Here is a 27258-nt window from a genome sequence, read left to right on the forward strand (position 1 = left end):
GTGCAGCTCCAGCCAACTTCAAGAGATGCTGTTTAGAAACAGCCTTTGGTCAGCCTCCTCAACCTTGGGATCTGTTCTCCTGAACCCCTGCCCAGCTTTCTTGTCATTCCTCAACCAGATGGAATCCCCCCACCCTTCCACCCACCCCACCACATCCTCCCCCATCAGCCTGGCCAGTCCTACTCATCCTTCATTGCCCACGTTGGATGACCTTCACTGACCTTGCTCACTACCACCAGGCATACATCTGATTGACAACACTGATCAATCATTTATTTACCAATCACACTTGTGGTGGTGTGCTGTGGATTAGCCATAGGGCTAGCACTGGACCCAGCAGGGAGTGCAAGTCCTTGGGAGCCCTCACTGGTGGGGCAGACACATCAACAGCGGCGGTGTAGGGAGTAGTGATAGAGGGGTGGGTCGGTTTTATCTTGGCAGGGGAGCAGGTAGCCATTTCCATACTGCTCTCTCCAACCAAAGGCTTTATTTCTCTGGGCAAAGACCAGCCCTGTCTGTTCCAGGACTGACCTAAGCCCATCGCAGAGGAGGCAGCAGAAAGGGCTCTTGTGAATGATCCCTGAGCAGGCAGGGCCTTGGGGTAGATGTGCTCTTGGCCACCCACCTTTCCCTACCGTCCCTGTAAGGCCAAGGCCCTTAATGGCTAGAGGAAGCAGCAGTGGACATGGCAGCAGAAGATCCATATTGGAACCTTAGCCACCACTAACTTGATGTGTGACTTTGGACATGGCCTGGCCTCTCTGAGCCCCAGTATTAATGAAAGACAGAGGAGGTTAATAATGCCTGCCTATCTCACAGGCTGCTGCAAAGACTGAATGAGATAACTGTCTGATGCACCAGGGCCGGGGAGGCCTGGCACACTGGAGGTGGGCAGTAAGTGTTCATTCATCCACCTGCCTGCCCACCCCCACCCTACACACAGCAGAAAGCCAGAGACAGCGCCGTGCACCTTCCGTGGGAGACAGACTGGGCGCTCAGACATCGTCCCACCCAGGAACCAGGTGGCGTATGCTTGGTCCTCGGGTGGGGCATGGGGGTTCCTTGGGTTCCCATACTTTCTCCTGCTCTGAAAAATACCATCAATGGAGCAGCACAAGAAGGAAGGGAAATTGGGTTGGTGGTAGGAGGATAGGATTCTCTCATGTGTCTCTCACAGGTTGTTCTGAGGGTTCCCAGACCACTCTGGAGTCTGTCCAGCAACTTCAGGGAGATTCACTCATGGGCAGGGGCTGTCTGCTCAGGGACCGCTGGGCACTGCTTGTTCTCAACGATGCTCTGTCAGCAGCAGGCTAGACTGCCAAGACCAGTCAGCAGAGGGAGGCTTTCCCCAGAGGTGCCCAAACTCTGGCATGACAGACAAACCCTAAAGGAACCCTGCTTTTGGCGGTTAACAGGTATTCCTTCTAGGTCTGCAGGTGAGGGAGGACCTAGACCTCCGCCTGTGGCCCCAAAGGAGGCCATCACTGCCCATACTTGGAGTGTGATCCCAGCTGTCGTGGGGCAGGAGAAGCATCTCCCGGAAGAGCCAAACTGACCTGCCTGGGACAAATGGGGCAGATTCCAGCAAATGTCGGCCAGACAATAGAGGGGCCTAGGAGCTGAAGGAGGTGCCCCACAGAGCTGGGAAGGGGGTCCAAACTGTCAGTTCAAATGGAGCAGTGAACTGTCAGTGGGGTGCTGCAGGTGGTGTCGTCCGGAAGTTATCGACTCAAATTCCTCATCCTTTGGGGGTGGCACCATACTCCTGGTGGTCCCAGGAGGCGCTGATTCCCACTCGCTCCAGCAGTGGAAAGCTTCCCAGGACCAGACATTTTGTCCCCAGGCTGGGTTGTCCCTTCCGAGTGACAGGAGGGAATCTGAGGCAGCCCGAGGTAAGCTGGGAGAGACACAGGCTCTGGAAGGTTGTTTTCTCACCTCCAGAGCTGGGATCTGGTTGCCATTTGGATGACGAGAGAACACCAGAGCCCAGCCATGGGGCCAGCTCGAGGCTTAGTGGGGGTGGGACCCTGCCTGTCCCAGAGATGATGGCAGGCCCCCAGGAAAGATGGACGCCAGCAGCCTTATGGGAGGCTTCACTTCCGAGCCTGCCCTCCAGACACCCATCCCCAGCTGAGACCCCAGGCTTGGAGGAAGAGGTGGCCGTTGGCTGGGTCTCCGTGGGGTGTGGGCATCATGGGGTCACCTTGGGGCGTGAACCCCAAAGCTCTGCTATGAGTTGTACTGGAAGGTTCAGGTGTCCTCAGGAGGGCAGGGGCCTTGGGCGTGGTCTTGCGGCTCTTTCTAAGTCTCATTGTGCTGTCACATTAGCCCAGTCAGGGAAACTGTCCAAGTCAAATATGACCCGTCCCCAGGTGTTGACGGCCAAAAATACACAGGTGATTCCAATGACGTTCATTATTAGTCCTGTTTTCATCTGGAAAAAAACAGGGTCAGAGTCAGCACCCTGGGGTCTGCCAGGCTGTCAGAACAAAGGTGAATGGGCCTTGGGAACCAGCACTCTGGGAGAAGGGAACAAAGGACAGACAGACTGTTTGCTGGGCCTCCCGTCCCCGGGCCAGGCCCTGTGCTCACCCCACCCCCCAGGCAGAGCAACTTGGTGTCCAGTAAGAAGCACCACTGCTAAAGCAGCCTGGGAAACAGGCAGGACAGGTGGGCTCTTCAGGCCCATTGGGACGTTTGGAAACCTGGGCCTCAGGGAGGCGAGGGAGTGACTGGAGGGGCCCGGGTCTGACTGCAGGTCCAGCGCTCACCCCAGCGCCTTCACCGTCCCACAGGCACGTGCTGGCCTTTCTAGGGCATGCTCTGCGTTCTTTGGGTGCTCACTAACCATTGCTTTCAAACCCTGTGGCAGAGTTTTCACTGGGGATTGGAATTGAGTTTGCAATTCCTGGTTTCTGGGACCCACCCTCTGGGTGAGAATGCTCCATGGAGTCCCAAAGATACCCAGCGGAGGCTCTGAGTTAGCTAACGCCTTCCTGGCCTCCCCTGCTTGCCCACTTGCCTCTCCCCACTCCGGAGCTGCAGAGCCGCCCTCCTCCCACCGGAGGCTGGGATAAAGCCAAAGCAGAGCTGAAGAATTCCTCCTTTGGCAGCGTTTGTTTCCAAGGCAGCATCTGCTCCCAGGCAGTGGTGTCTCTCCCCCTGCCTGCTTCCATGTCTGTAGACACCTCTGTCAGTCTCTCTGGCTGTCATTAACATTTCCCCTCATCTCAGCCTTGCCCCTCCTGACTGTCCTCACGGGTTCTTACTAGATTGTGAAGTCCATCTTGTCCATATGGGACTCCCACCCTCACCCCTTCCAAGTGCTCAGTGAAGGCTCCCCTGGTGGCTGCTTGGGCACTTCCAGGTGGGAGATTCTGTAACCCACCTCTCAGCTTTGGGAGACAGAACAGTCTATGAAATAAGAGATCATGTCAAAAAAGAAGAAAAAAGCTGCATATAAATGCAAATAATGAGTTGGGTCTGGACATTTGGTCCCAAACTGTTTGACACCACAAGTCATTAATAAATGGGGCATCCCTCATGACAAAAGCATCATAGCTGATAGGAGTGAATAAAAGCGGCTGCGTTACCATGTCGGAAACCTTGAGGTGTCCATAGGAAAACACGATGGCATTAGGTGGTGTGGCCACGGGCAACATGAAGGCAAAGGATGAAGTCAGGGTACAGGGGATCATGATGTACAGCGGGTTGAGGCCAATGGAACGTGACTGGGGAAAAACACAGCACTACAACGTCACAGATGCAGAAAACAAAAGCTCCTGGGGACCATCACTCTAAAAAGCTTTTCCCTGATGTACTGTGTACATTCCCACCTCTGTGCCTTTGTCCTGCTGGCTCCTCTACCCTTTGCCACAGCTGGATGATAACTCTGCTGGACCCTGAAGGCTAAACTTACCGGAAAGCCTTTCTGAACCCCCTCAATTCACTCAGCATATACTTCTTGGGCACCTACTATGTGCCAGAGACCATGCCAGGCACTGCTGCAGCCCATGTGTGCACATGTCTGTCTGTCCTGACACAGAGAGAGCCTAGAGGGCAGGGACCACATCTCTCACCTGTGTGTGTGCCTCTGGATGGGTGTGTTTTTGTACACATTTGGGATCATTTTGTGTATGAAATTTGGTATCCATCTGTTCAAAGCTTAAAATTCAGCCACATCTAGCACAGAGTAGACAGATGCTCATAAGTATTTGTTGAATGAATGAATGATATAATAATTTGTAATGTCTGTCAATACCAAAATTAATAATCTATCATGCAGATCTACTTGCACATGAGAGCAGACACATATGCAGAGATTTTCAGTGCAATATTGTAACAGCAAAACACACAGGAAACAGACTCGACGGCCATCAATAGCAGGACGGTCAAATAAAATACATATATACAAACAATGGAATAGTTTGCAGCTGAAAAGAAGAATTGAGTAGGTCTTATGTGCTAACAATGGAAGGATCGCCAAGATATATGATTAGATTTAATAAGGTGCAGAACAGGACCATGGAACAATGCCATTTGTTTAAAAGGAGAGTGTGTGTGTCTGTGTGTGCATGTGTAATGCGTCCAGAAAGATACCTAAGAAATTAATAACAGGAGTTGTCTCTAGGGAGGAAGCTAGAGCGTAAGGGTCTGTATACTCTGGTATGATTAGACGTTTTCTGGCTACGTGTATGTATCACATTTTCAGCTTTGAAAAAGTATGTGTTCCCATTTTATGAAATACCCTTCAGGACTATGATTTTTTTTTTTAAATGGCTTGATAGTATTACATTGTATGAATATATGATAACTTATTTCACCAATCTCTGCTATTATGGAAGTATTTTTATAACAAATAATTCTTTGATGTGCATCTTTATAATTTAAGCTTGTAGGCATCTCTGATGATTTTCCTAAGAGATTCCTGGACATAAAATTCCCAGAGTCCGGTATAATCTCTTAGCAGTAGGGTTTTTTTAAATCCTTGTCATTTTATTTTCACAAACCTTATATCTTAAACCTTTCTATGCACAAAATATAAATATGTACATAAAATTTTTTTTACCAGTGGCCTCCAATTTTCTTTATTTTCACCACTATCAGGAAAGTATTTTAGCATATACTTTTAATATAGGGGGTTTTATTATAACATCTATACATGTATCACTGTATTGATATATTCTAAACCATAGGAAAAAATAAATATTTTTTTTATTGGAAAAAAATTAAAAATTCCCAGAGTCAAAGGGTATGAGCGGGTTTCAGGTTATGGTTCCCATGGGTAAACAGGTCTCTGAAAGGCTGCGCCAGTTACACTCCTAGGAGTAACTGAGAGGAACCAGTCTGCTTCCTGGTTTCCCCATGGGGTATGTACCCCATGTGCCTCTGTGACCCAGCTGGGGGGTCACCACCTTCCCTTTGCCTGCAGGTGGGTGCTGAGGCAGGAGTGTGAGGTCTGTGTGGAATCTAAGTCAGGACTTCGGATTCTAGAAAAGCTTGTTTTCGAAGGGCCTGGCCACCCTCTCAGGTGAAGACCCCCATTTGACTAGTGTCTGGAGGTGACAAAGCCAGGCCTCTACTAGGGGAAGGAGTCCTCACTATGGCATGACCAGCATCAGAAGACGTTCCTCGGCATCTTTTCGCCCTGGGCAGCCTGCTTAGGGGAGGGGGAGATGGGCCGCCTTGCTCTTTCTAATACTTCCATCTTCTCTTGGAATAAAAGGAGAAAATCACTTGGGTTTGCTTTTTATACACGTGGACACCCTGGCAACTGAATGAAAATTTACCGACTTCAAAATCCTGAGTTGAGGCCTTTGTAAGTCTGTCCTCCCAACTCCAGAATGACAGCCCCAGCCTCTCCCCAGCTCGTTTTACATCTACAGCGGGTTTTCATAGGCCTCATCCTACTTGACCCTCAGCACAAGAGTAGGAGAAAGAACTCGAGTGACGGGTTTGAGGATCCCACAACTTGAACTCAGGTCTTCTGACTCCGAACCTAGGGCTTTTTCTGTACCACCTTGAGGTTGGAACTGCCAAGTGATGAGTGACAAAAGGAAATGCAAGAGAAGGTCACAGTCGAGCTTCCTGTAAGCTCTGCTTTCTTCTTAGTCCCAATTCAAAAACATGCTTGCCCACGGAACACAGCTCTTTAGCCTGGCACTCAGCATCCCCGTCCACCACCACCCGCAGCCTCTCTGGGCTCAGTGCCCACTGATCCCCAGTCCCTGAGCTTGCCAAGCAAGGCTTCTGGGAGTTTTCAGTCGTGCACTTCATTTCCTTTATGTGGGCTACTCCATCTTCCCAGAACGTCCTCTCCCCTGCCACCGTTCCCAGGCTCCATTTCCCCCAAGATTCTTCCTGGTGGGTTCCAGCCAATGGTGTCCCCCTGTCCTGCAGGCCTTCTGCTCTCCTGTGCTATATTCTGAGAGACCCTCTATCATTCCCCCATGGCCTCCTTGGTGTAAGCCCTGTCTCCCCAGCTTGAGAAATAATCTGTTACATTTATAAATAAATTTAGGGCACCTGGTTGTTGCTTAGCACTTTTGGTCAGCGTGGAGGATACAAAGAAGAACCAGCAAAGCATTGAGTGCAGGCCCAGGGCCATCAAGGGCACACAAGTCTGTGTTGGAGCAGGGCTCAGGACCCAGGTCTCCAGAACCTGGCCAGGCTTGGGCCCCTGGTGTCACTGCCTCTCTAGGGACCCAGGATATGGTCAGCTTCCTATGAAATGACGACTAAGGGTCATCACCCCCAGCAGAGTTACTTACCATGGAGGCAAAGATGGGCAGGAACAGGGTGGTGGTAGCCACGTTGCTTGTGCATTCTGTGAGCACAGCAATGAGTGTGGACAAGATCAAGGTGATGGCTGCTGGGGACACAGCATGCAAGGGCTCCATCTGCTTCCCCATCCATTCTGACAGCCCCGAGGCCTGGGAAATACAGGGAGGGCAGTCACCACAGGGCTCGTGGCTCACAGTTCCTCCAGAGCCTGGAGGGACCTTCATCTGTCTCCAAAGAGCTCAGCCCACCTTCACTTCTGATTCTCTCTCTCTGCATACATTACCATAGGTGATCTAATTCATACCCACAATTTCAATCTCCATCCTCACTCTGCTGTCTCCTAAATCCTCGTTTCCAGCCCAGCTGGTCTGCTGTCTGGATTTCCACCCAGATATCCCATGAGCGTGTCAGACCCAACATGCCCCAACCTGAATTCATCTTCTGCTCCCCCTGGGCTCCCCAGCCCAGTGACTAGACTCACCTAGTGTCCAACCTAGAAGGCTAGGGGGTCATCCTGGGGTCTCTGTCCCCCTTATTTCTTATGCCCAGTCACCATGTCACCCAAAACATCTCATGTCTATCATCTCCTCTCTGTCTCCCACAGTTCTTAAAGCTCAAGAGAGTGATTTGAGCCAGAAATTGGGAATTTAGATTTGGGGCTTTAGGCTAAGAATGGATTGTCCAGGGCGAGAATGAAACGTGAACAAAGAAGCAGCCAAGGACAGAACCTTCAGGAACACTCATATTTAAGGGAGAACAGAGGAAAAGTCAACCAAGGAGGCAGGGCAGGAATGGTCAGAGTTAGAAGTAGACAGGAGAAAATGATGTCTTGGGGACCAAAGGAGGAAGGAGTTTCAAGAAGGAGACAGTGGTCCATGGAGTCCAGTGTTCTGAGCCTGTGTTAGATGAAGGCTAGGGAGCATCTACTGGGTCTTCCCCAACCCCTGTCCGGCCTAGGCCTCCACTTCAGACATCCAGGAGATTTTTCCCAAGTGCAGATCTGACCAAGTTACTCTCTGGCCTCAACCCTTTAGTAGCTACCCACCACCTTCAGAATAAGGTCCACACTCCCTATCTTGACCCTCAGTGAAGTGGCGTCTGTGAGCCTCACCAGCCTTATCGTCTGCTGTTCCTCAGCTGGATACAACACGCTGATTTCTTTACTCATGTGTCACTTCTTTCTGAAATGCTCTTCCAAACATGCCCCCCTCTCTAGGCTGTGAAATCCTCAAGAACAGGGACCATATATCAATCTCCTCTGTAATTCCTGTGCCTGACCTAACACAGACATGATAGGAAGGTTTGATGATGAATGAATGAGTGAATGAGAGATGGATGGAGAGGTGACTAAATGGATGGATCTGTTCATCCAAATAATAGTTGTGTACCCACTATGTGCCAGGCTCTGTCCTAGATGCTGAGGAAACAGCAATAGTAAGATAGACCAAGTCTGTGTATTACGCTCTATTCCTGGATAGATGGATGAACGGTTGGACAGAGGAGAGCAGCACCAAGCATCCCTCCCTCTGGCTCATTTCTTCCCTATCAGGGAAGGGGGGAGGTAAGAAAGTTGCATTTTTGGGTGTTTTCCCCCAAAAGCTCTTCCTCTTCTCCTATGTCACTACATACCTAGCTAGAGAAAAAAATTTTTTAATGGCAACCATATCAACAAAGTTCAGCAGGAAGAGGAACCAAAGGTAATGGTGAAAATATTCACAAAGACTTGAAAGAAAGATCTGCCTAGAATAAATCAAAGCAGAGATTGTTATTACCAAACCCCACAGGAGACCTCCCAGCATCCCCCATCCCTTTTGGCTAACCAGGGTCACTCATTCACTCATTTCTGAAAATCACTCAGGGAGTACTTTCTCTATTCCAGGCACTATTCATGGTGCAGGGTACCTAGATGACAAGGCAGAGGCCCTGTCTTCAAGAAATGAACAGTTACATGGAGAAGACAGACACAGAAACACACAGGCACAGGCCTGGGGTGCCGAGAAGGAGGGGTGCAGCAGTTCTCAGCTGCCCTCTTGGTGAAGGAAGGGGCCCTAGGCAGCCCACAGTGGAGAAGTTACCTCGCATCCTTTAGCCAGAGCAAAGCCACCCCCCAGGAGCAGCACGATGCCCCAGGGTACTTTCTCCTGGGCCACCTTCCAATTCAGCAGCGGAGGTGGATAAAATGGTGTTTTCATTTCTGAGAAGAGATGATAAAAACACACACACATACATTGGGAATTCCCTGGCAGTCCAGTGGTTAGAACTCCGTGCTTTCACTGCTGAGGGCCCAGGTTCAGTCCCTGGTTGGAGACCTAAGATCCCACAAGCCACGTAGCGTGGCCAGGAAAAAAAACAAAACAAAAACCCATACATAGCCCAGAGCAGCATTAGCAAGCAAAAGAGATAAAACAGATCTAATGCAGGGGAATAAAAGCCTGCAAGGACAATGAGTGCCGTCTCATATCTGTAAATTAGCTAAAATTTACGGTAATCACTACAACACCCGCTGCTGGTAAAGACATGGTATGGTAAAGCTGTTAGACACTCCTGTTAGTGTTATAAATTGGTGCAGTCTTTTTGAAAAGCAATTTACCAATACATTTTAAAAGCCTTGAAGACAAATATACTCTTTTACCCCAGCTGCAATCACTGCAAGAAATTTATCCTAAAGAAGAAACACCCTCAAAGAAAAAGCTATATTCACGAAAACATTTATTTATAATAATGAAGAATTCAAAACAGCCAGAATGCTCCATGACAGGGGAATGGTTACAGCCCCCGATACAATATAATGCCGTTATTAGAGAAAATGAATTGGAAGACTGTGGCGATAGCAGGAAATGTTTCTAGCATAACCACGAGCAAAAACATGAAAACAAAAACCAGTAAAGAAACAGGATTGAAATTATGTGTGTTTTGATTATAGCCATATAATATATATGCATATTAACAAAGACTGGGAGGGAGAGAGAAACCCCCAAAATACTGATGGCATTATGGGAAATGTGAAATCTCTTTCTGTTCCTGTTGTAAAATAAATACGATTTCAAATGTTTAAAAAGCAAAAGAGGAGATTTTGCACTAAACAATATGCAGAGAAGCCTTGGAAAATACGCTGTGCCCAGACTTTGTAATCTAGCCACAGTCCTTTTCAGCAGGGTGAGATGTTCTCCCTCCCGGGCCCAGGGAACACCATGGAGATCCTTTGCTGCCGGGGCCCCAACCCTGATGAATGGGAGGCCAGGACAGGAGCCTTACCTTCCTCAGTCTGGCTGCAGAAGTTGAACTTGGGCTTCTGCGAAGGCACAATGAATAGCAAGATGGCGACAAAGATGGCCACTGTGGCATCGGAGGCATACCTGGGCAGGGAGGAGCACACGGGATTAGCCCATCTTGGCTACACGACAGTCATGCAGCAAGCCTGCTCTGTATCTGAATGCTCCCACGTGAGGAAACAGGCTCATCTGAGTAAGAAAACTGGAACCCCAAAGGCCAAGATCAGGAGGGGTGAGGTAGACTGAATCCTGGCTGGACACCGAGACTCTGGCGTTCTTGGCCTAGCTCTGCCACCAACTTCGAGTGGCTCTGAGCGGCTCACTTCCCTCTCTGTCTGTGTTGCTCCATAGGTGAACTTCATGAGCTCTTCCCAGCCAGATTCTCTGGGATTCTGGGTTCACCAGGGTGGCCACAAGGACTTTGGGGCTACCCCAAGCAGACCTTCAAAATGGAATGAGCAGTAACAGGCAGCAGGCAGGAGATGTCCACATCTCCTGCCCTTTCTAGGATATGCATGTTTCTCAACCTTTCTTCTATTCTGACCACATAACAGCCAGGAGAGAAACTTCATATCCCCCCTTTTGCCAAGTCTCTGTCTAAAGAAGCTTCTGGACCCCAGGATGTGTGTCTTCAGAGGGACTCGCCCAGACCTGAAGAAAGATGAGAAACGAAAGATGGCAGAACAGAGACTTGGAAACCAGAGCGCTGAGAGCCCCAGTCCCAGCCCAACCGACCTCTCTCTATAACAGCCTGGCTACCCTGCCAGCCTGTTGGGGCAAGAGGGGCCACAAGAACACATCTGTGAGCTTGTCAGGAAGACTGGTGAGACAAAAATGAGTCCAGAAACCAACAGAGTGCTCCAGAACTGGACAGCAGAAAAGGAGGAGAGCCATGTGGGTGCGCTGTGGGAGGAGCCACTTACTTTGTCTTGCCCTCCACCCAGGTGATTGACAGCCAGCCGGGCATGAAGCCGGGGTCCCGGGAGAACCACAGGCCGACCAGCAGGAAGAAGCAGAGAAGGACGTTGACCTCAGCGAAGGAGAGGGGCCCCAGCTTCCTGTACTCCGCCCACAGCACCTCGTGGGCAGCCTTCTCCTCACTCTTCTTCTCCAGCCCGCAGCCCCAGGACTCTTTAATACTAGAGAATGCAAAGACAAGAGGATGGCGGGGCGTCTTGGTTGACTCAGGGCTGGTTGAATGGAAGCGTGAACACTGGGCAGCAGAACATGATAGAAAGCCACACAGGGCTGCCTGTCACCCGGGGGCCCTTGAGCAAGTCCCTTCCCACTCCCCAATTCTGTCATCTGCCTACCCTACCTCACAGGACATAGTGGGGCAAAGTCTCTGTTTTATGGGCCCAGCATATGTCCCCAGGGTGCCCCCAGAAGAAGCCTGAGATGGCACAGGTGGGGTGTCAGGGACAGTGGAGGTAGGAAGAGAGGATGGTCAGGAGGGTGGGAGGCTGAGCAAAACAGGGAACAGGGGATGGACAGGAGCATCGGAAGCAGAAGGAAGCAGAGCCGAGGCCACTGCTGGCAACGGGGTCCCGGCAGGTGCCAGTCGCCTAGAGACCGGTGGCTGCCGACATCTGGGGGTGGCCGTGAGAAATCTGGAACCGGCACAAGGTGGGGCCGAGGCTCCTTCACGTGCTCCGTCTTCCTCCTCCCACTGCGGCCTGGAGCTGCCTTCGATGGTGCCAGAATGCCAGTCCCCATCAGCAGGTGGCTCAAGAGGACACAAGGAAAAGGACAGGTCCCAGCAGACTGGGTCAGGCAGGAACAGGGTGGGTACTTGCATTGCAAGGAGCTGACATGTAGGATTAAGGACCCAGAAGACTCCAGGGCTCGTAGTAGCTGTGGCTAAGGCAGGAGGGAAGCCAGCCAGGTCCTGCTCTTGGATGGGCTCCCTAGGAACCAGTGCCCATTGGCCAACACGCCTGCCCAGGGCACCCTGCAGGACTTCCCTGGGGAGTGTTGGCAGGAGGGGGCAGGAAGGAGGAGGGATCTCGGAGGAGTTATAGAGGGTACCTAGCCTTGGGGAGGGGCTGACTGGGGCCACTGGCACACAGGATGCCAACCCCGAGGGATCCGCTGAGGATTCCAATCACACGTTCCAGCCCCTGTCAGCCTGAAGGTGGGGGGCAAGGCCAAGAGGATTATCCCTAGAGAGGCTTCCCTTGTGGGAGTCCTTCCTGGGACCCTAAAACAGACTTCCCAGGAGCACAGGGGTTAATGGAATACATGCTGAGGTGCCGAATGCTGAAGCCAGGGCTGGACGGGAACCACCCTTGAGAGGGTGAAGGCCATGCAGGGCATGGGGCACGGCCTAGAGCAGGGACTCAAGGAGGTTGGGACACAGCTTCCCGTGGTGCTCGGGGGTTAGGAAAGGAAGTGGCAGTGATGGGGACTCAGGTCTGCACTGCCGGCCAAGATCTCCGTTCTGGACAAGGGGCAAGGACGTTTGTCCTCAGGGTCACCCGCCAGGGACACCTCCAGATCATCCAGCATGGGGATGGCTCTGCTGGCGTGGGAGCTGGCCTCCTTGTCCTCGCCCCCTTGGCCTGAGAGCGTCTGTGTTCCACCCACTACCGATCTGCTGCCACCTGTCGTTCTCGAGACTCGGGGGCTGGACCAGAGGCTTCAGGCTTCCAGGATAAGGGGTGACTTTGGTAGCTGCCCAGCACCTGTCTGATGCTGGAGACACATCCCGACACCACACTGGCTGCAGACTCCGGGGGCTGCATCATATATGCAGTTGTCCAGTGCCGGCCCCCTGCAGTGGTGCCCCCGGGCCTTCAGGTCCCTCTCACACTAAGTGGTTTCACATTCATCTTTGGGTTTATCCGTCTGGTGACCGCTGGGCTGGCACGGGATGCAGGCAGATGGATCCAGCTTTCCTGTGGGGGCCCCGGGAGCTGGGTGGGTGCATGATGAACTGGGTCAGTGCGCTGCAGGAGAGGCAAAGGGACCCCGAGCCCCTTGGCAGGGGCCAGAAGAACCGTCATGCCTAACTCAGGGCTTAGCCTGGTGAGGAAAGTTGGATGTAAGCCAGCAGGAATATCCCAAGAGTCCTGGGTGCTCTTGGGAGGGTCTGTGGCTCCCTTGGCTGGATGTGGCCTAGGAAGCTGCCCATAGACTCAGGAAGCTAGAGTTTTTCAGCATTAGGCTGGAGGGAATGACCCTGACATTGCTCTCCACGACCAACCAGATGAGGGATTCAAACTGCAGCCAAGCACCCGTAGGAGCAGCTTCCCTTTCACACGGGGGCCCGGACACCGGGCAGGGTGGGGTGTGCGACGAATGCCTACAGCTACCGTTATGTCGTCATTTATGGCTGCTTTGATTATGGACAGAGATTTTTTGAACGGCAGTCTTGAAAACAGTTCCTCCTTCAGGAGAAGACTTAACCAGAGTGCCCCTTTTTCCGATTAACGCACAGGTCTTCGTGGGTGCTTTTACCTGTCAGCTCTGAGATCTCTGGGCCGCATAGGCCTCTGTTTTTTTGCTGGGCTCAAGCGCCGTGTGAATTAAGGCACAGAGCACATGGCTCACAGCTAGGTACTTTATACTCCAGTGTGAGAGGGTCACCTTCACGCCATAGAGAAGTTTGTGCATTTAAAAATGACAACAACATTTTGAGGTATTTGTCAGCCACACATCATGGTTTCTGTCCAAAGTCTGGCTGCTGTCAAGGTTGACTCTTGGTCAACTGTGTGCTGGGAACTGGAAGGTAAACTTTGCAGAAGCTGTGCGCTGCTGGGAACATTGTAAGCATTCAGTAAATCTGGGTTTGGACTGACGTGGATATTATCAGGAGGTCTGCTGTGACCTGGCCTGACAGACACTGGCAGCCAAGTGGAAGTCTGTCCAGCAGTGTTGACCGGCACCAAGAACAAAGTTTCTTGTTAATTGCTTTGACAACGATACACCTACTCTTTCTCCCTGGGCTGGGAGCCCGGCCGGGTGTAGGGGTCAGAGAGGACTTACCGCAGGCCACAGAGGAGCTCAGGTCAGGGGAGGGCTGGCACTGGAGCATGACTACAGGTGCCAAGGGGCAAGGCGTGGTGTGCCCAGGGAAGTCCGGAACAGTGAGCAGGCAATCCGTCAGAATCAGAATGGGGGTAGGGGGAGTTGGGAAAGGTGTCACTGAGGAAGGAGCATTTGAACTGGCCTTGAGGACTGAGGAGGTTGGAAGGTAGGAAGGCAGGGAGTGGCATTCCAGGAAGAGGGAACAGCATGTGCAGAGGCACGGTGAGCAGCAGGGGTAGCGCGAACTGGAGGGCAAACTAGCAGGAGATGGGGCTGCAGGAGGGACTCTCTAGACTCCCCTGCTGAGCCGAGGCACGGTTAGATCCTCTGTGCCATAAGCATCTCAAACTTACTTGAATCTCATATAAGTACACCGGAGCCACAGCCAGGAGAGCAGCAGCATGATCAGCATATTAGGGAAGGCAAATCCAAACCAAGAGGCGAAGTTCACGACGTCTTTGCTGTCAGGAAACAATCTGAAGGGGAAAATGCTGGTCCACATCTCTACCAGACACTGAGCTGCGGAGAGCGGGCGGAGGCTGAGCAGCTGCCGGGCCCTGAGAGGGGGTCTGGAGTGGGGCCCCCTCCTCCTGAAGTCCAGCCACCCACACCCGTCCCTCAGCATTACCCCAGTCAAGCAAGGGCCCCAGAACACAGCCACGCACAAGGCAAGCCTGAGGAGCGACCAACCGCCCCTCCTGGAGGTCCACACCCCGCTGAGAAGCTCGCGAAAGGCATGGCCCTTCAGTCCAGAAAAATACCCCTTTGTACACACAGATTTTGGCCAACAGCTTCAGGGGGTCCACAGATGCCTCAGAACCTCACCCCGTGGGCTTCTGCAAGGGAAGGCCCCCCCCTTAGGAAATCAAATCTCAAAAGCTTCCCAGGGTGGGACCAGAAGATGTTTCCTGGGGGCTGGAGGAGGGTCACTTCCGCCCCCAACCCCAGGCACTGCTCCCTTTAGCCCAAGGGTGTCAAACTAGCCACAGAGCTTTTCCCATTCAGCCCAGAGGAACTTCAGGGGAAACCATAAGGCTGTCATTACAGAAAACACTCGCAGGAGCAAAACAGTCTGCTTGTTGGATCTCGAGTGTCTGCAGGCCCGCCCTTCCCACCTCCCAGCTGCCCTCCCGACCCCTGTCCAGGGTGTTTGTCTGCACAGGACGGGCACCGTCGTACTTCTGTTCCTTCCCTCTGCGCCCACTGCAATTTGTACTTATTTTCATTTACACAACCCGCCAGAACTCTCTGGATGTCTGCTACCCTCAGCTGCCCACGAGTATCCCATGGGCAGGGCCCAGGTTCCTCTCACTTCTGTGACCCAAGCCCCACCCGGCACAAGACCAAGAACAGAACTGGGTCCTCAAAGCCTGGGTCCCTTTGTGGCCAAGGCTGGGAAGTTCTAAACCACCCCATGGTCTACCTGGAGCCTCACAGGGGCACACGTCCCTCTCAAGGGCAATTAGAGGGGCCACAGTGAAAGAGGCGGTGAGGCACCAGGTGACCTAACCTCTAACCTTTCCAGGTGTCATAGGACCATCGCCATTAACAACCGAGGTCGTGAGCCAGCTTTGAGGGGAGCATCTTTAGGGGCATCTATTTTCTACAAGTTTTAACCAAGGACCCCGCTTCTCGGATTACACTGTCAATTCCCATGACTAGCTCCACGTTCAATCCACATTCCCTGTCTGAGCGAGAATCCTGAGCCCAGGAAAGAAAGGCAGGACTTGTCCTGAGCAGAAAGCAACCCGGTCTGTGGACATCAGCTCCTGTGCTGTGGGGTCCTGAGCATGTGCAGGGAGGTTGGGCCACAGAGGCTGATGGCGGCCCACCCTCTCACCCCTGCCAGGCGGCCCCCACCCCCATCGAGGCTCCAGAGCCCAGCTGAAGAGGAGGGAGAGGTGGGTGGGCCCCTCCAGCCCCATCCTCCCCCCACTGTTGTCCCCAAAAGGCATGGCCAGCGACTCACTCTTGCATCTGTCCCAGGAGCACCACGTTGGGTCCCGTGCCGGTCAGGGTGGCAGTGCCTCCGATGCTGGCTGCGTAGCACACGCACAGGGTCATGGCCTTGCATATGTTCTTCCTGTCGACCTCCCGCTGCCTCATGGAGGGACCTTCAAAATTCTCTTGGCTCCCTGTGGTGGGCACACTGCCGTGGGCACACTGGGGACCACCTGCCCAGCCTCAGCTCCTGACCCTGCCGCTGACCTGAGGACCCAGGCATGCCAGGTCTGCCGGCTCCCCGCCCAGGTTCTGTCCCCCGCCTCCAGCCCAGTGCTCTTATCCGGCCCCACGTGACCCCCAGCTACGTCCCTCGGCGAGCCCAGTCAGCGACGTCAGACACACTCCTTTCTTTCCTGCCTCCTTGCTCTTACTCAAGCTGCTCCCTTCATCTGGAGGGAGGGGCCCAAATCCATCCCAGATGTCCTCTCCTCCTAGCAAGGCCTCTCCCTTCTCTGCGCTCCCTCAGTGTCTGGCTAATGGCAACCCTTGGCCTCCCCCAAGTCAGACGAACTCTCCGAGGGGCCTCTTGACTCCGTCCCACTGGGCTGCACGATAGGAGTGTGTCTGCTTCATCTCTGCAGCCCCAGGACCTGGCCCAGGGTCCGGCAATCAGGCTGTCAGCACAGGCCCTGAGTGGCCCCACGCCGGGCCCTGGGGATGGGGTAGCGAACAAGACAGAGAAAAACACAGGCACTCTCTGACTCTCCTGAGCTCGGTGCCTAGCGGGGAAGCAAAGGTGGGACGACCAACCCCAGTACCTGCGGGAACAGAGTGTGGAGGGATTTGGCCTGTTCAGAGGAGGCCGCCCTGAGGATGAGTAGGGGTAGAAGGGGTTGAGGGGCATCCAGTAGGTGCTCAAAAGATACCCAAATGAATGATCAAATCAACACGTATTCATTTCAGTGATGGCGGGAACGGAGGGCAGGAACTTGCTATAAGCTCTACTCAAGGATCTAACTTTTATGCACTAATCACATTCCTAAAACTTAGGAAAACAGCGTCTTCTAAGTATTTCTCTACGTGCCTGCTAAAAGGAGGGCTCCAGGAAGCAGGGAGGTGGCTAAAGCTGCTGGCAACAGAGGGGAAGGCTGCCCTGGCCAGGGCCTCACCTGGCAGCTCGCCGGCCTTGCCCCTGTCTGCCAGCTCCAGAGCCCCAAGGCTGGCCTCGGTGGCTGCGCTCATGGCCTCCATCTGCCGCAGCACGGCCTCCACAAGGGGCACCATCATGGCCGTGGTGGCCGTGTTGCTGATCCACATGGAGAGAAAGGCCGTGACGCCCATGAAGCCCAGCATCAGCCTGCAGAGGAGGGGCAGGGAGGAAAGCCGGAGAATCCCCGCCCCCACCTCTCACAGCCCCTAGGGAGCAGTGGGGGGGGGGGGGGGCTAGGCGCCCCCTGCAGGGAAGCCAGGGCTCAGGGCCAAGGTGCTGAGTCCAGTTCAAGGTTGGCTATCCAGGAGGGGATTGCAGTTTTAGTGCCTGCCTCCCTCCCTCCCTCCCTCCCTTCCCTTCCTCCCTCTGCACCTCTCTCCCACAAACATTACTGACATCTACTCTGCTGGCTACCGGGTCACCAGGCAGCCTGAGCCTCAGTCGTGGTCCTAAGGCGCTCACCATCTAGCCAGGGAAGCACCAGCATCCAGTCTGTGTGGACCCAGTGTGGAGAGTTGGCCCTAATATGACGTAGGGGTGCGCTGAGCAGCCCTGTGTGCAGGCAGACCAAACTTCCCACTTCTATCTAGAAGATTCCCACCCACCCTGACCCCACCTCTCCCCTCATGAGTTCAGAAGGGCTGCGAGGAGTCAGCCTTCAAGGGTAGGATGAGCCGGGGAGGGCCCTGGGAAGTGGGACCTCCTTCACGGCTGATCCCCTGCCCCACCTCCCTCCATTCACACTCTTTGCCGCCCTCCGCTCTGCAGTGGACCAGATCCCCAAACAGTATTCAGAAAACGTTCCGTTTCCGTGTAACACCCCACCTTCCACCTCTGTGCCACCTGTGTCATCTGCCTAGAAAACTCCTCACGGTCTCTCAAAGCCTTCAGGCAGCATCCCTTCTCTGTCACCTCCTTCCCAGTGCGCACCAGGTAGGGCTGACCACACCCTCCTCAGTCTTCTCTAGGACACTTCTCGCTGGCTGGATTTGAAACTGTTTCCATGTCTGCTCTCTCCTTAGCACATGAGCAGGGAAGGTCTGATTCCTCTCCATGGGTCCCACACACCTGGCACAAGGCCAGGAGCAGAGGAGCTTGGGAGGGGTGGTTGGCTAAATGGAACTCAACCTCTTGGTCTCCATGCCCCTCTGCAGTCAGGCTCCTCCCCAGGGCCACTAATTTGTTTGCCTGAAGAAGGGTCTCGGGGCTGCACTGCACTGGGCTTTAGCTGGTATCCATGCAGGTAGACCTCATGGACCCATAAGTACAAAGGCTGGGATCCAGGCTAGGATGAGGGTCAGAGTTCACATGAATGAGGCTTCAACATGATGCTCCGAGGCATCAAGGGAGCCTCAACATACAGGTCGCCCCCAGCACAGGCAGCTGGACAGCTGGAAGCCAGGCTCGGAGGAGGAGCCAGGTGACAGGAAGGAGCAGAGAAGCTGTGGGTTTGGGCACCCTGGGTTTGGGAGCAAAGGCGCTCCAGCACACTCCAGAATGAGCCCCACCCCCGCTGACGGAGAAAAGCCAACCACTCAGAGGATCCTGAAAACAGGAACTCTGAGGCCTCACATTTCTAGAAAATGCAATGGCTTCTGATTTGACACTGTAAACCAGTCACTGGAGGGGCTCGGGTGACAGGTCGGAGAGTCACAAAGCCCTCACTCAAGGCTGCTGAGGCGCCAGGGGTGCTCGGGCGGGCCGGGGCCTCTGTGTGCTCAGAGCCCAGCACGGCCCTTGACATGAGGACGCAGCAGGAGGGATTTACTGTGAGCTACCAACCTGCCTTCCCAGGGCTGGGCTGGGTCACGCCATCATTTAGGGAGCACGTTGCCTCAAAAAAAGGTGCATGCTGAGTTCCCAATTAGAGGGGGCAAGGCCCCATCAGACAGGCCCGGTCTAATCCCCATGTGACGTCAGCAAACCATTTAACCCCTCTGTGCCTCAGAACAGAACGTGGGTGATGGGAATAATCCCCAACCCTCAGAGGTGCGGTGAGAGTCAGATGAGGTGGTAAATAAGCCCCCGGTATCATGCCCGGGGCCCTGTGGGCGCTCGGTACACCCAGGTGATTCTGCTGTATCAACTCCACGGCTTGGTCGGAATGGCCTGTGACTGTCAGGGGAGATCCTGGAGAGGGGTGAGACGACTGAGTAATGGGGGAAGGGTGGGGTAAGCAGCAGCTTTGCAGAGGGAATAGATGTGCCAGCCTTGGAGGGATGACCTTTCTGCTCCCCCCTGAGCTGCATAGTTGAGCCATCTCTTTCCCGCTTTCCCCACAAAGCCCCTAGGGGTATCAGGCATGGCTTGATCCAGCCTCCACCCACCCAGGGGTCTGCCTGGCTGCAAAGCCCAGGTAAGGCCATGGCCAGTCCTTGCCTGTGGGGGATCTGGCCTGTGCCACATGCCCCTCCCTGGCCCTGGGGCCTACTGCAGAGCCCTGCGGTAAGAGAGAGAAGGCGTAATTACTGGGCAGGCTTGGCCCCCACCCAGAGGAGCGTGCGCAGGGCGATCCTCTTATGCAGGTTCCAGTGCTCCACGGCCACAGCCACGATGAGGCCACCCAGGAACAGCATGTTGGTGTCCTTCATGTACTGGACGCACACCTGCAGGACGGCATGGAGGCCCCATCAGGCCTGCCCCCTGACCACACACTACTTGGGCTCAGGGTCACCCAAGTCCCCAGAGATAGGCGAGCAGAGCATGCTGACTTCAGGGCAGCTTGGAATGGGGACGGAGGGTCAAGGGTATATCTCTATGCCAGAGAGAGCCCACAAACAGGGTATTATCTGGTCCCCCGGGTCCTAGGCAGCTCAGAGAAGGGCTCGGAGAAGGAGCCACTGGGAGAGAAGCAGGAAGCCGCCCGGATGCCCTGGGGCTGCTCACCTGTTTGGAGTCCAGAATTTTGAAGAGCGGGAAAAACAAGGCAGGCATGAGGGCAGTGACAGCCAGAGGGATGACTTCTGTGCACCAGTAAATCGCCATGAGGATGATGACATAGGCACACCTGACAAACTGAAGAGACAGCACTGAGGCCTGGCGAGCTGCTGCCGCCCTGCTCCCCACCCCAGAATGCTCGGGACAGCAGGGCATGGACTGTCAAAACAGGGTGGCATGTCACTGGGGACCGCTGCTTCCCTGCCCCCGTCAGCACAGCCTTCCAGGTTCAGGACAGTGAGGAGGGCACAGGACCGGTCACCAAGAGGCCCCTGCCCCCTGCCCCCCAGCTGTGCGGTCCTGGGCAGGTCTCTTACCCCTCCAAGCCTTGCATCCATCCTCACGTCTTCACAGGGAAGAAGAGGGGGGAAAGGAGGAGGAGGAGGAAAAGGAGGAGGAGTGCAAGTGGGGGGAAGGGGGGAGGAGGAAGAAGGAGGAAAGAGGAAGAAGAGAAGAAAAAAGAAAATACTGTTTCTGATGACCTGCTCTAAAAATTAAATCATTTTACAAAGTAAGTGCAATTCTTAGGGAAGGCTCCCCAAAGCACATCCTCACACTCCTGGTATCTCTATCTAATTTCCTTCTCAAAAGGCTGCTCCAACTTTCTCGGCTCCCAGAAATGTGTGTTCTAAGCCAGCTCATTCAGAGAATGGCCAGCGCTGAGGATTTGCAGGGCTGTTTTTTATTATAACTGAGAAGATGGTCTTGGTGTCTATTAGCCTCTCTAGTTACAAGGGTCTCAAGCTTTACTGTTCATATTTAATCCTGTGTGAACCGCCTGTTCACACCCTTTAGCTACTTAGCCACTGGGATCTTGGCTTTGGAGTGAGACAGACCTGGGTTTGGTTCAAGCGCTCACGGCCCCGGCCCCTTACTCACTGTAGGACTTTAATTCTCCGTCTCATCGCCTAATAAAATAGGGATAATAATGCCCACCTCCCTGGGTTGTTTTTTGTTTCATCAGCATTTTTACTATAATCATTATTAACCAACCAGGCTCTGCCTCTCCCTCATTCCAGCCCCCTCCAGTTTAATCAGCCTCCAAAACCTATAGCTTCTACCCCAAAATCTTCCTCTTTCCCTTCTTCCTTCACCCTGTGGCCCTGCCTTTGCTCAGGCCACATCTTCTGCCTGCATCACTGCGGCTATCTTTTTTTTTATTTGCTGTTTTATTCACTGTAGTTTTTTTTTGGTAATTGAAGTATAGTTGATTTATAATACCATGTTAATTTCAGGTGTACAGCACAGCTATCTTCTAATACGATCTTTCTACTTGCATCACTCCACACTGCTGCTCCCTCTTTCTCTTTTTACAAACCGGATCATATCACTCCCTTGTGTAAAAGCCTTCCTTTGCCTTCAGGACAAAAGCCAAATGCCTTAGCATGTCTTGGGAGACCCTCTGTGATGGAGCAGGCCCTGCAGGGCCCTCCAGCCACATCTCCCATGCCCATTCCCACCCCGAGCTCCTGAGACCCCAGGGCACTGGTGGGAACTGAGGCAGATGCTCCGCCTCCCACAGCTGCTCTCACACATGACATCATTCCTTTGGCCTGGAGTGAGTGCTTGGGGCTCAGTTCACTGCTGCCCCTAGTCTGGGTCCGTGTCCTTCCTCTATGCACACCCCCACCCGCAGCAATTAGCACACTGGGTTGGCATTATATTTCACCCACCATTGAACACTGAACAGTGGAGTGAGCAGTGGAGGGCAGAATCCGTGTCACTCGGCATCCAGCACAGGCCTGAAACCCCAGGGACACTGCAGATGCTGATTAGAGAAACGGACCAGCACAGCACGGGCTGTGACAACACTGCTGGGAAAACGTACCTGCACACAATCACTGTTTATCACCACCCGAGATAACACATATTATACGCATGGAACATCACACAAAGGCTGAGACATTCTTTGTCTGGATTGTGTTATCAGTGATAAAAATAAATCTTTCTTCGGCAGCCCATGAGAACCCCAGGACACCTCTCTACTGTCTAATGCAGGGTTTCTCAGCCTCGGCAATACTGACATTTTGGGTTGGATGATTCTGTGTTGGTGGGGGGTGGGGGCCTGTCTTGTGCATGGTAGTATGTTTGGCAGTATCTCTGGCCTCCACCCTGCTAGATGCCAGTGGCACTCTCCAGTTGTGACAACAAAAAATGTCTCCAAACTTTGTCAGATGTGCCTTTGTTGGGAAAGAGGGGAGAATCAATGCTGGTTGAAGCCTCTGGGCTCAAGGCAGGATAGCAACGTGGTTAGAAGACCAGGCTTTGACACCGGGCAGGCCTGATCAGCGTCTGCTGTCTGCCATTGTGTGGCCTTCAGTTACGCCTTCTCTGGGCCTTGGTGTCAAGGGAGAGAGAGGTAGAAATGGTCCGCTGCAGGGGGGGGCAATAAGAGGGTGTGCTGTAGAGAATTTTAAAACGGTAATACTGTCTAAAACTCACTCTCCTTCTTCTTATCATCATGTGAGAACAATTCCCAACAATGTCTTTTTTTTTTTTTTTTTTTTTTTTTGCGGTATGCGGATCTCTCACTGTTGTGGCCTCTCCTGTTGCGGAGCACAGGCTCCAGACGCGCAGGCTCAGCGGCCGTGGCTCACGGACCCAGCCGCTCCGCGGCATGTGGGATCTTCCCGGACCGGGGCACGAACCCGCGTCTCCTGCATCGGCAGGCGGACTCTCAACCACTGTGCCACCAGGGAAGCCCTCTCTCCTTATCATCATGTGAGAACAATTCCCAACAATGTCTTTGATAAAATATTCCTCCCACTCCCAACCCTGGCCCCTCTCCCTGCTTGTTTCATGTCCTCACCTGTAAATTGAGGATTTAAAAGTACCCATTCTTAACATATGGCACACAGAAAGTGATTTTTTTATTATCTGAACTTAGAAGCGGCAGGTGACATGTGTAACCAGTTTTCCCGGGACAGTTCCTAGAGGCGCCAGAAGTAACCAACAGAAAAGACACAGGATAACTGCCCTCTCACTTCCATGCTCCTATCAGGAGGCCCAGGAGGGTACCCCATCCCTGAATACTACCAGTCAGCAAACTTGACCCTCCCTCGTCTAGAATGCTCCCAGAGTGTTGTGGAGAGAGCAGAATAGGACAGGTGACCTTGGGGAAGCCTGAGGAGGGGTTGGTCACCGTGCAGAATGAGATGGATTCTACCTGCAGATGGGAGCCCAGTTCTTGGTCAGTTCAGAGCCTTCCCTGCAGCTGAGAATGTGGCCGGAGGAGCACTGCAAGCTGAGCTCACAGTGGACAGTGGGATTTAAAAGTCCACACCCAGCACAGTGGAGAGCACATAGTGGGGCTCAAAAAATACGTTAAGTGCACAACTGGAGAAAACCATGGCTCATTATTTACCTAATTATTAACAAATAAGGGCGTCCATGACATAGTGCTTAATGGAAAATTGTAGCTAAGAGAACATACTGTGTATGTGTCTTATGGGATTTGAAAGTCTTTTCATTTTTACTTTATACTTCACAGACTTTAAAAATAATATATAGGGCTTCCCTGGTGGCGCAGTGGTTGAGAGTCCGCCTGCCGATGTGAGGGACGCGGGTTTGTGCCCCGGTCTGGGAAGATCCCACATGCCGCGGAGTGGCTGGGCCCATGAGCCATGGCCACTGAGCCTGCGCGTCTGGAGCCTGTGCTCCACAACAGGAGAGGCCACAACAGTGAGAGGCCCGCGTACCGCAAAAAAATAAATAAATAAATTTAAAAAATACATAACTTTAATAACACAATGAATCTACTTTTTTATTTAATAAAAAGCTATTTTTATTAAAGAAAGAACCCAGAGAACAGGCAGAAAAGTGGAGCAGAGATGAAGACAGGAAGGAAGCAAGGTGCAGGAGAAGAGGAAAAGAAGAAAGCCTGCAGGAGAGGGGCCCGGGCACTGGCAGAGGGTGACATGCCCTGGGAGTCGCCGCCCCGCTTGGACAGTGCCGCCCAGGCTGCCAAGTTCTCGCCAGCTTCCCCGCTGCTCTGCCCCTGCCCTGGGTTTCCTTGCAAACTTTGTGGCCGTGGGTGGGGACGGGGAGCTCTTCAGGGTGACCAAAACAGAAGCACACAGGGAGAAAACAAGCAGACAGGGTTCTGGCTCCCAGTCACCTGCACCACTGGGAGAGAAAGCACATGAAGTCAGCCCCTGGAACGACCTTTACTGATACCTCCTCTTCCCTCACCTGATTCTCACTCCCGGGGCAGGTCAATGACATGCATTCACAGCCTGAATTGAGGGTCCCAGCTCAGGGCTACCTGTGTGGGGGGGGGATGGGATGGGCAGGGGTGGTGGTGGGGTCTCGGTCATACTCTTCTGGAGCAGGAAGGTCAGCAAAGCTACCATAATTGATGTCCAGGGAACCTCACTCCCACCAGCAGAACTAAAATCACAGCTCTCCTGCCTGGCTCCCTCCCACAGATGATAACAGCCCCAAATCTTTTTCTACAGAGGAAATATGGCCGATCACAGTTGGTGTGGAAACTAAAGAACCACTCTAGTTGGATCTGCTGTCCTTGGCCCATCCAGGGTCTGTGTTCAGCCCACCCAAGGGCTCCTCCCAGCCTCCCCCTCCCCCATCCTAGGAACCAGGATAATCTCTTTTGGCACCAAAAGCCATAAAATGTCAACAACCAAACCACCTTGCCCCATCGTACAGACAAGAACACCAAGGCCCAGAGAACGCAGGGGCTTGGCTAAAATCACAAGGATGGGGCTTCCCTGGTGGCGCAGTGGTTAAGAATCCATCTGCCAGCGCAGGGGACACGGGTTCGAGCCCTGGTCCGGGAAGATCCCACATGCCGCGGAGCAACTAAGCCCGTGCACCACAACTACTGAGCCTGCGCTCTAGAGCCCACAAACCACAGCTACTGAAGCCCGCGTGCCTAGAGCCCGTGCTCCGCAGCAAGAGAAGCCACTGCAATGAGAAGCCCGCCACGGCAACAAAGAGTAGCCCCCACCCGCCGCAACTAGAGGAAGCCCGCGTGCAGCAACAAAGACCCAACAAAGCCAAAAGTAAAATAAATAAATAATAAAATCACAAGGATGGGTGAAAGGTGGAAGTCCAGTTCTCTCAAAGATTGGCTTCCCGATATCCCAGTACAACCCCATTCCTCTAGGACTGCCCTCAGAACATCCCCTAAAGAGCTCCTCCGTTTCCCAAACCTGCTTGGGCTGGGGGGAGCTGAGGTTTCCTGTCTGGGCTGAGAGTGAAAGGTGGAAAGAGGGAATGAGGAAGGAGCAGGCAGCAGCCAAAAGCCTTCAAAGGGCTCGGGCCTCTGCCAAACAGGCCTCGCACTGCCCAGCAGGGCCCGGGCCCAGGCTCCCCGCACCGCCCCCACCCTGTGGCCAAGGCCATTCATTCTCCGCTTCCCTCCTGGGAGCACCAGGAGGCCAGGGCTTGGGACACGGCTTCCCAGAGACCCTGCGTCGTGCCACCCAAGGCGTGAGCTCTGGGACCGTGTCCCACCTCCTGCCGCCTCCACAGCGGGCAGTGAGCAAAAGCAGGCAGACCTGACCTGCCTTTCAGCTGGGAGCAGGTTTCTGACTCAGCTGTGGCTGCCCAGGTTTCAGAGCTGGAAAGAAATGTGGATCATAGACAGGGAAACCGAGGCTCAAAGGAGGGCCAGAGAGGGACAAAGATGGCACTCAGGGTTCACTTAGGTGATGATCTTTCCGTGTAGGTCCCCGACTGGCCTCGGAAGCCACCTACCGCTGGGAAGTCCCCATTCCCCAAGGGAAGAGACAGGAGAAAGAAGGGAAAGACAAGCCCCCAGGCTCCCTCTTGGTACAGGTGGCATTTGGGGGGCCTGGGGACCGGGTTATGCACTCTGGGGAGATTCTGAGCCTATAGAGGGGCTGTGTGGCCAAGATCGGTGCTAACTTCTGGGTTCCTGTGCTTGCCAAAACAGTTCTTGCGCCCTGGGATCTGTGAACCCCAAGATCCATGCCTGTCAGAATTCTTTGCAGGGTGCCTTCCATAGCACCCGGAGCTCCTGAGCCTCCGTGCCCCAGGGGAGCCGTGCCCGCCCCCGGGAATCCGTGCGCTCCACCTAATGCTCCCGGGTTCGGTGCCTGCTGCTGGGCACCCGGCGCCCAGAATCCAAGGGGCTGCCCAGAGACGCAACTGACCTTGGCGGGCATCAGAATGATGAGTGGCAGCAGCAGAATCGGGGTGACGAACAAGATCACGAAGGACTTGAACTTGGAGACATAGCTCAGTGCGGAGGCCATCGCGGAGAGGGAGTCTGGCGGGAGAGGCGAGAGAGGGGCAGCCAGTAGCTTCACGGGCTTAAGAAGGGGCCGCAGTCCAGGGGGTTGGAGGGGGCGGCGGGAACTCCGCCTCCCATGGTGGGGCCTCCCCGCGGCCCCGGGGCGGGGCCAATCCCGCGGGGTCGGTGGGACAAGCCTGCCCCCAACTCTGCCTCTGGGCGGAGGCGGGCGGCGCCCACGGACTCCAGCGCTTCTGGCGGGCCCTCCAGGAGTGGTCTGGGCCCTGGCACCTCCTGGCTCTCCGAGACTTTCCTGCGGTGCCCTAGACAGGCTCCCGCGGACGGCCAAGCGGGAGTGATTGGTCATTCAGTCTGCGGGCTTAGGCGTACGGCGCCCCCTCTGCATCCGCACCTGCCCTTCCTGGGCCCTGCCGGGGTCCCAGGTGAAAGTCCCTAGCGGTTTCTGAGTCTTTCGGATCCGTCTCCCCAACCTCTCCCTCCTTTTCACCTGGTTACTCCTGCCCCTCCCACTCTCACCCTGGAGGGGTCTCCCGCAGCGACCCACCGCGCGCCCATGGCCGTCTGCTCCGCGGGTCTCCCCTCCCGCCCCCCCCCTTCACCCTCAGCTTCCCTGCAGTGTCCGCGCTGCTCTGGGCACAGGACTCGTCCCCAGCGCGCCGTCTCCCACCCAGCGCATCCCGGGCACTCTCCAGCGATCGCGGAGGAGGTGAGGCCACCGTCCTCCGCAGCCCGGCGTGCTTTCGCCCTCCAGCGGACACTGGCGCAGCCCGCCGACGCCCAGCTGGCCCTGCGTGCGCGGAAGGCTGACTGAGCCCGCCTGACAGCGGCAGCTACTGCCATTCTAC

General features: G+C 54.1%; 1 protein-coding gene across 6 annotated transcripts; it reads right to left on the bottom strand.

Annotated features, from left to right (window-relative positions):
• Positions 1-166: 166 nt before the first annotated feature.
• Positions 167-26999, bottom strand: SLC13A5 (solute carrier family 13 member 5). 6 transcript variants are annotated; one of them, XR_010937642.1, is made up of 13 exons: positions 26313-26998; positions 20125-20253; positions 19708-19844; positions 17198-17385; positions 16054-16219; positions 14438-14560; positions 10979-11194; positions 10039-10139; positions 8859-8977; positions 6771-6932; positions 3594-3731; positions 3270-3414; positions 2294-2434 (listed from the first exon to the last, which is right to left on the bottom strand). XR_010937642.1 is itself a non-coding variant. In XM_067716781.1 (12 exons), exons 1-12 carry the CDS (start codon positions 26757-26759, stop codon positions 2309-2311), a joined length of 2052 nt encoding a protein of 683 aa, XP_067572882.1. In that variant the 5' UTR covers positions 26760-26997; the 3' UTR covers positions 167-2308. The 6 variants fall into 6 exon arrangements, 5 of the variants coding, with proteins under 5 accessions (XP_067572882.1, XP_067572887.1, XP_067572883.1 ...); XM_067716781.1 differs by lacking the exon at positions 3270-3414 and having other exon boundaries at positions 167-2434; positions 26313-26997; XM_067716786.1 differs by lacking the exon at positions 3270-3414 and having other exon boundaries at positions 167-2434; positions 20125-20245; positions 26313-26433.
• Positions 27000-27258: the final 259 nt, after the last annotated feature.

Source organism: Pseudorca crassidens, chromosome 19 (assembly GCF_039906515.1).
Source record: "Pseudorca crassidens isolate mPseCra1 chromosome 19, mPseCra1.hap1, whole genome shotgun sequence".
Lineage (NCBI taxonomy): Eukaryota > Metazoa > Chordata > Mammalia > Artiodactyla > Delphinidae > Pseudorca > Pseudorca crassidens.

Excerpts from the sequence above, each read along its gene's own strand:
- SLC13A5 (XM_067716781.1), bottom strand. The coding sequence starts at position 26,759 with ATGACCAATCACTCCCGCTTGGCCGTCCGCGGGAGCCTGTCTAGGGCA. Across the intron at positions 8,978-10,038 it reads CTGCAGCCAGACTGAGGAAG|AAATGAAAACACCATTTTAT; the intron begins GTAAGGCTCCTG and ends ATCTCTTCTCAG. Across the intron at positions 3,732-6,770 it reads TGCCCATCTTTGCCTCCATG|TCACGTTCCATTGGCCTCAA; the intron begins GTAAGTAACTCT and ends GTTTTTCCCCAG.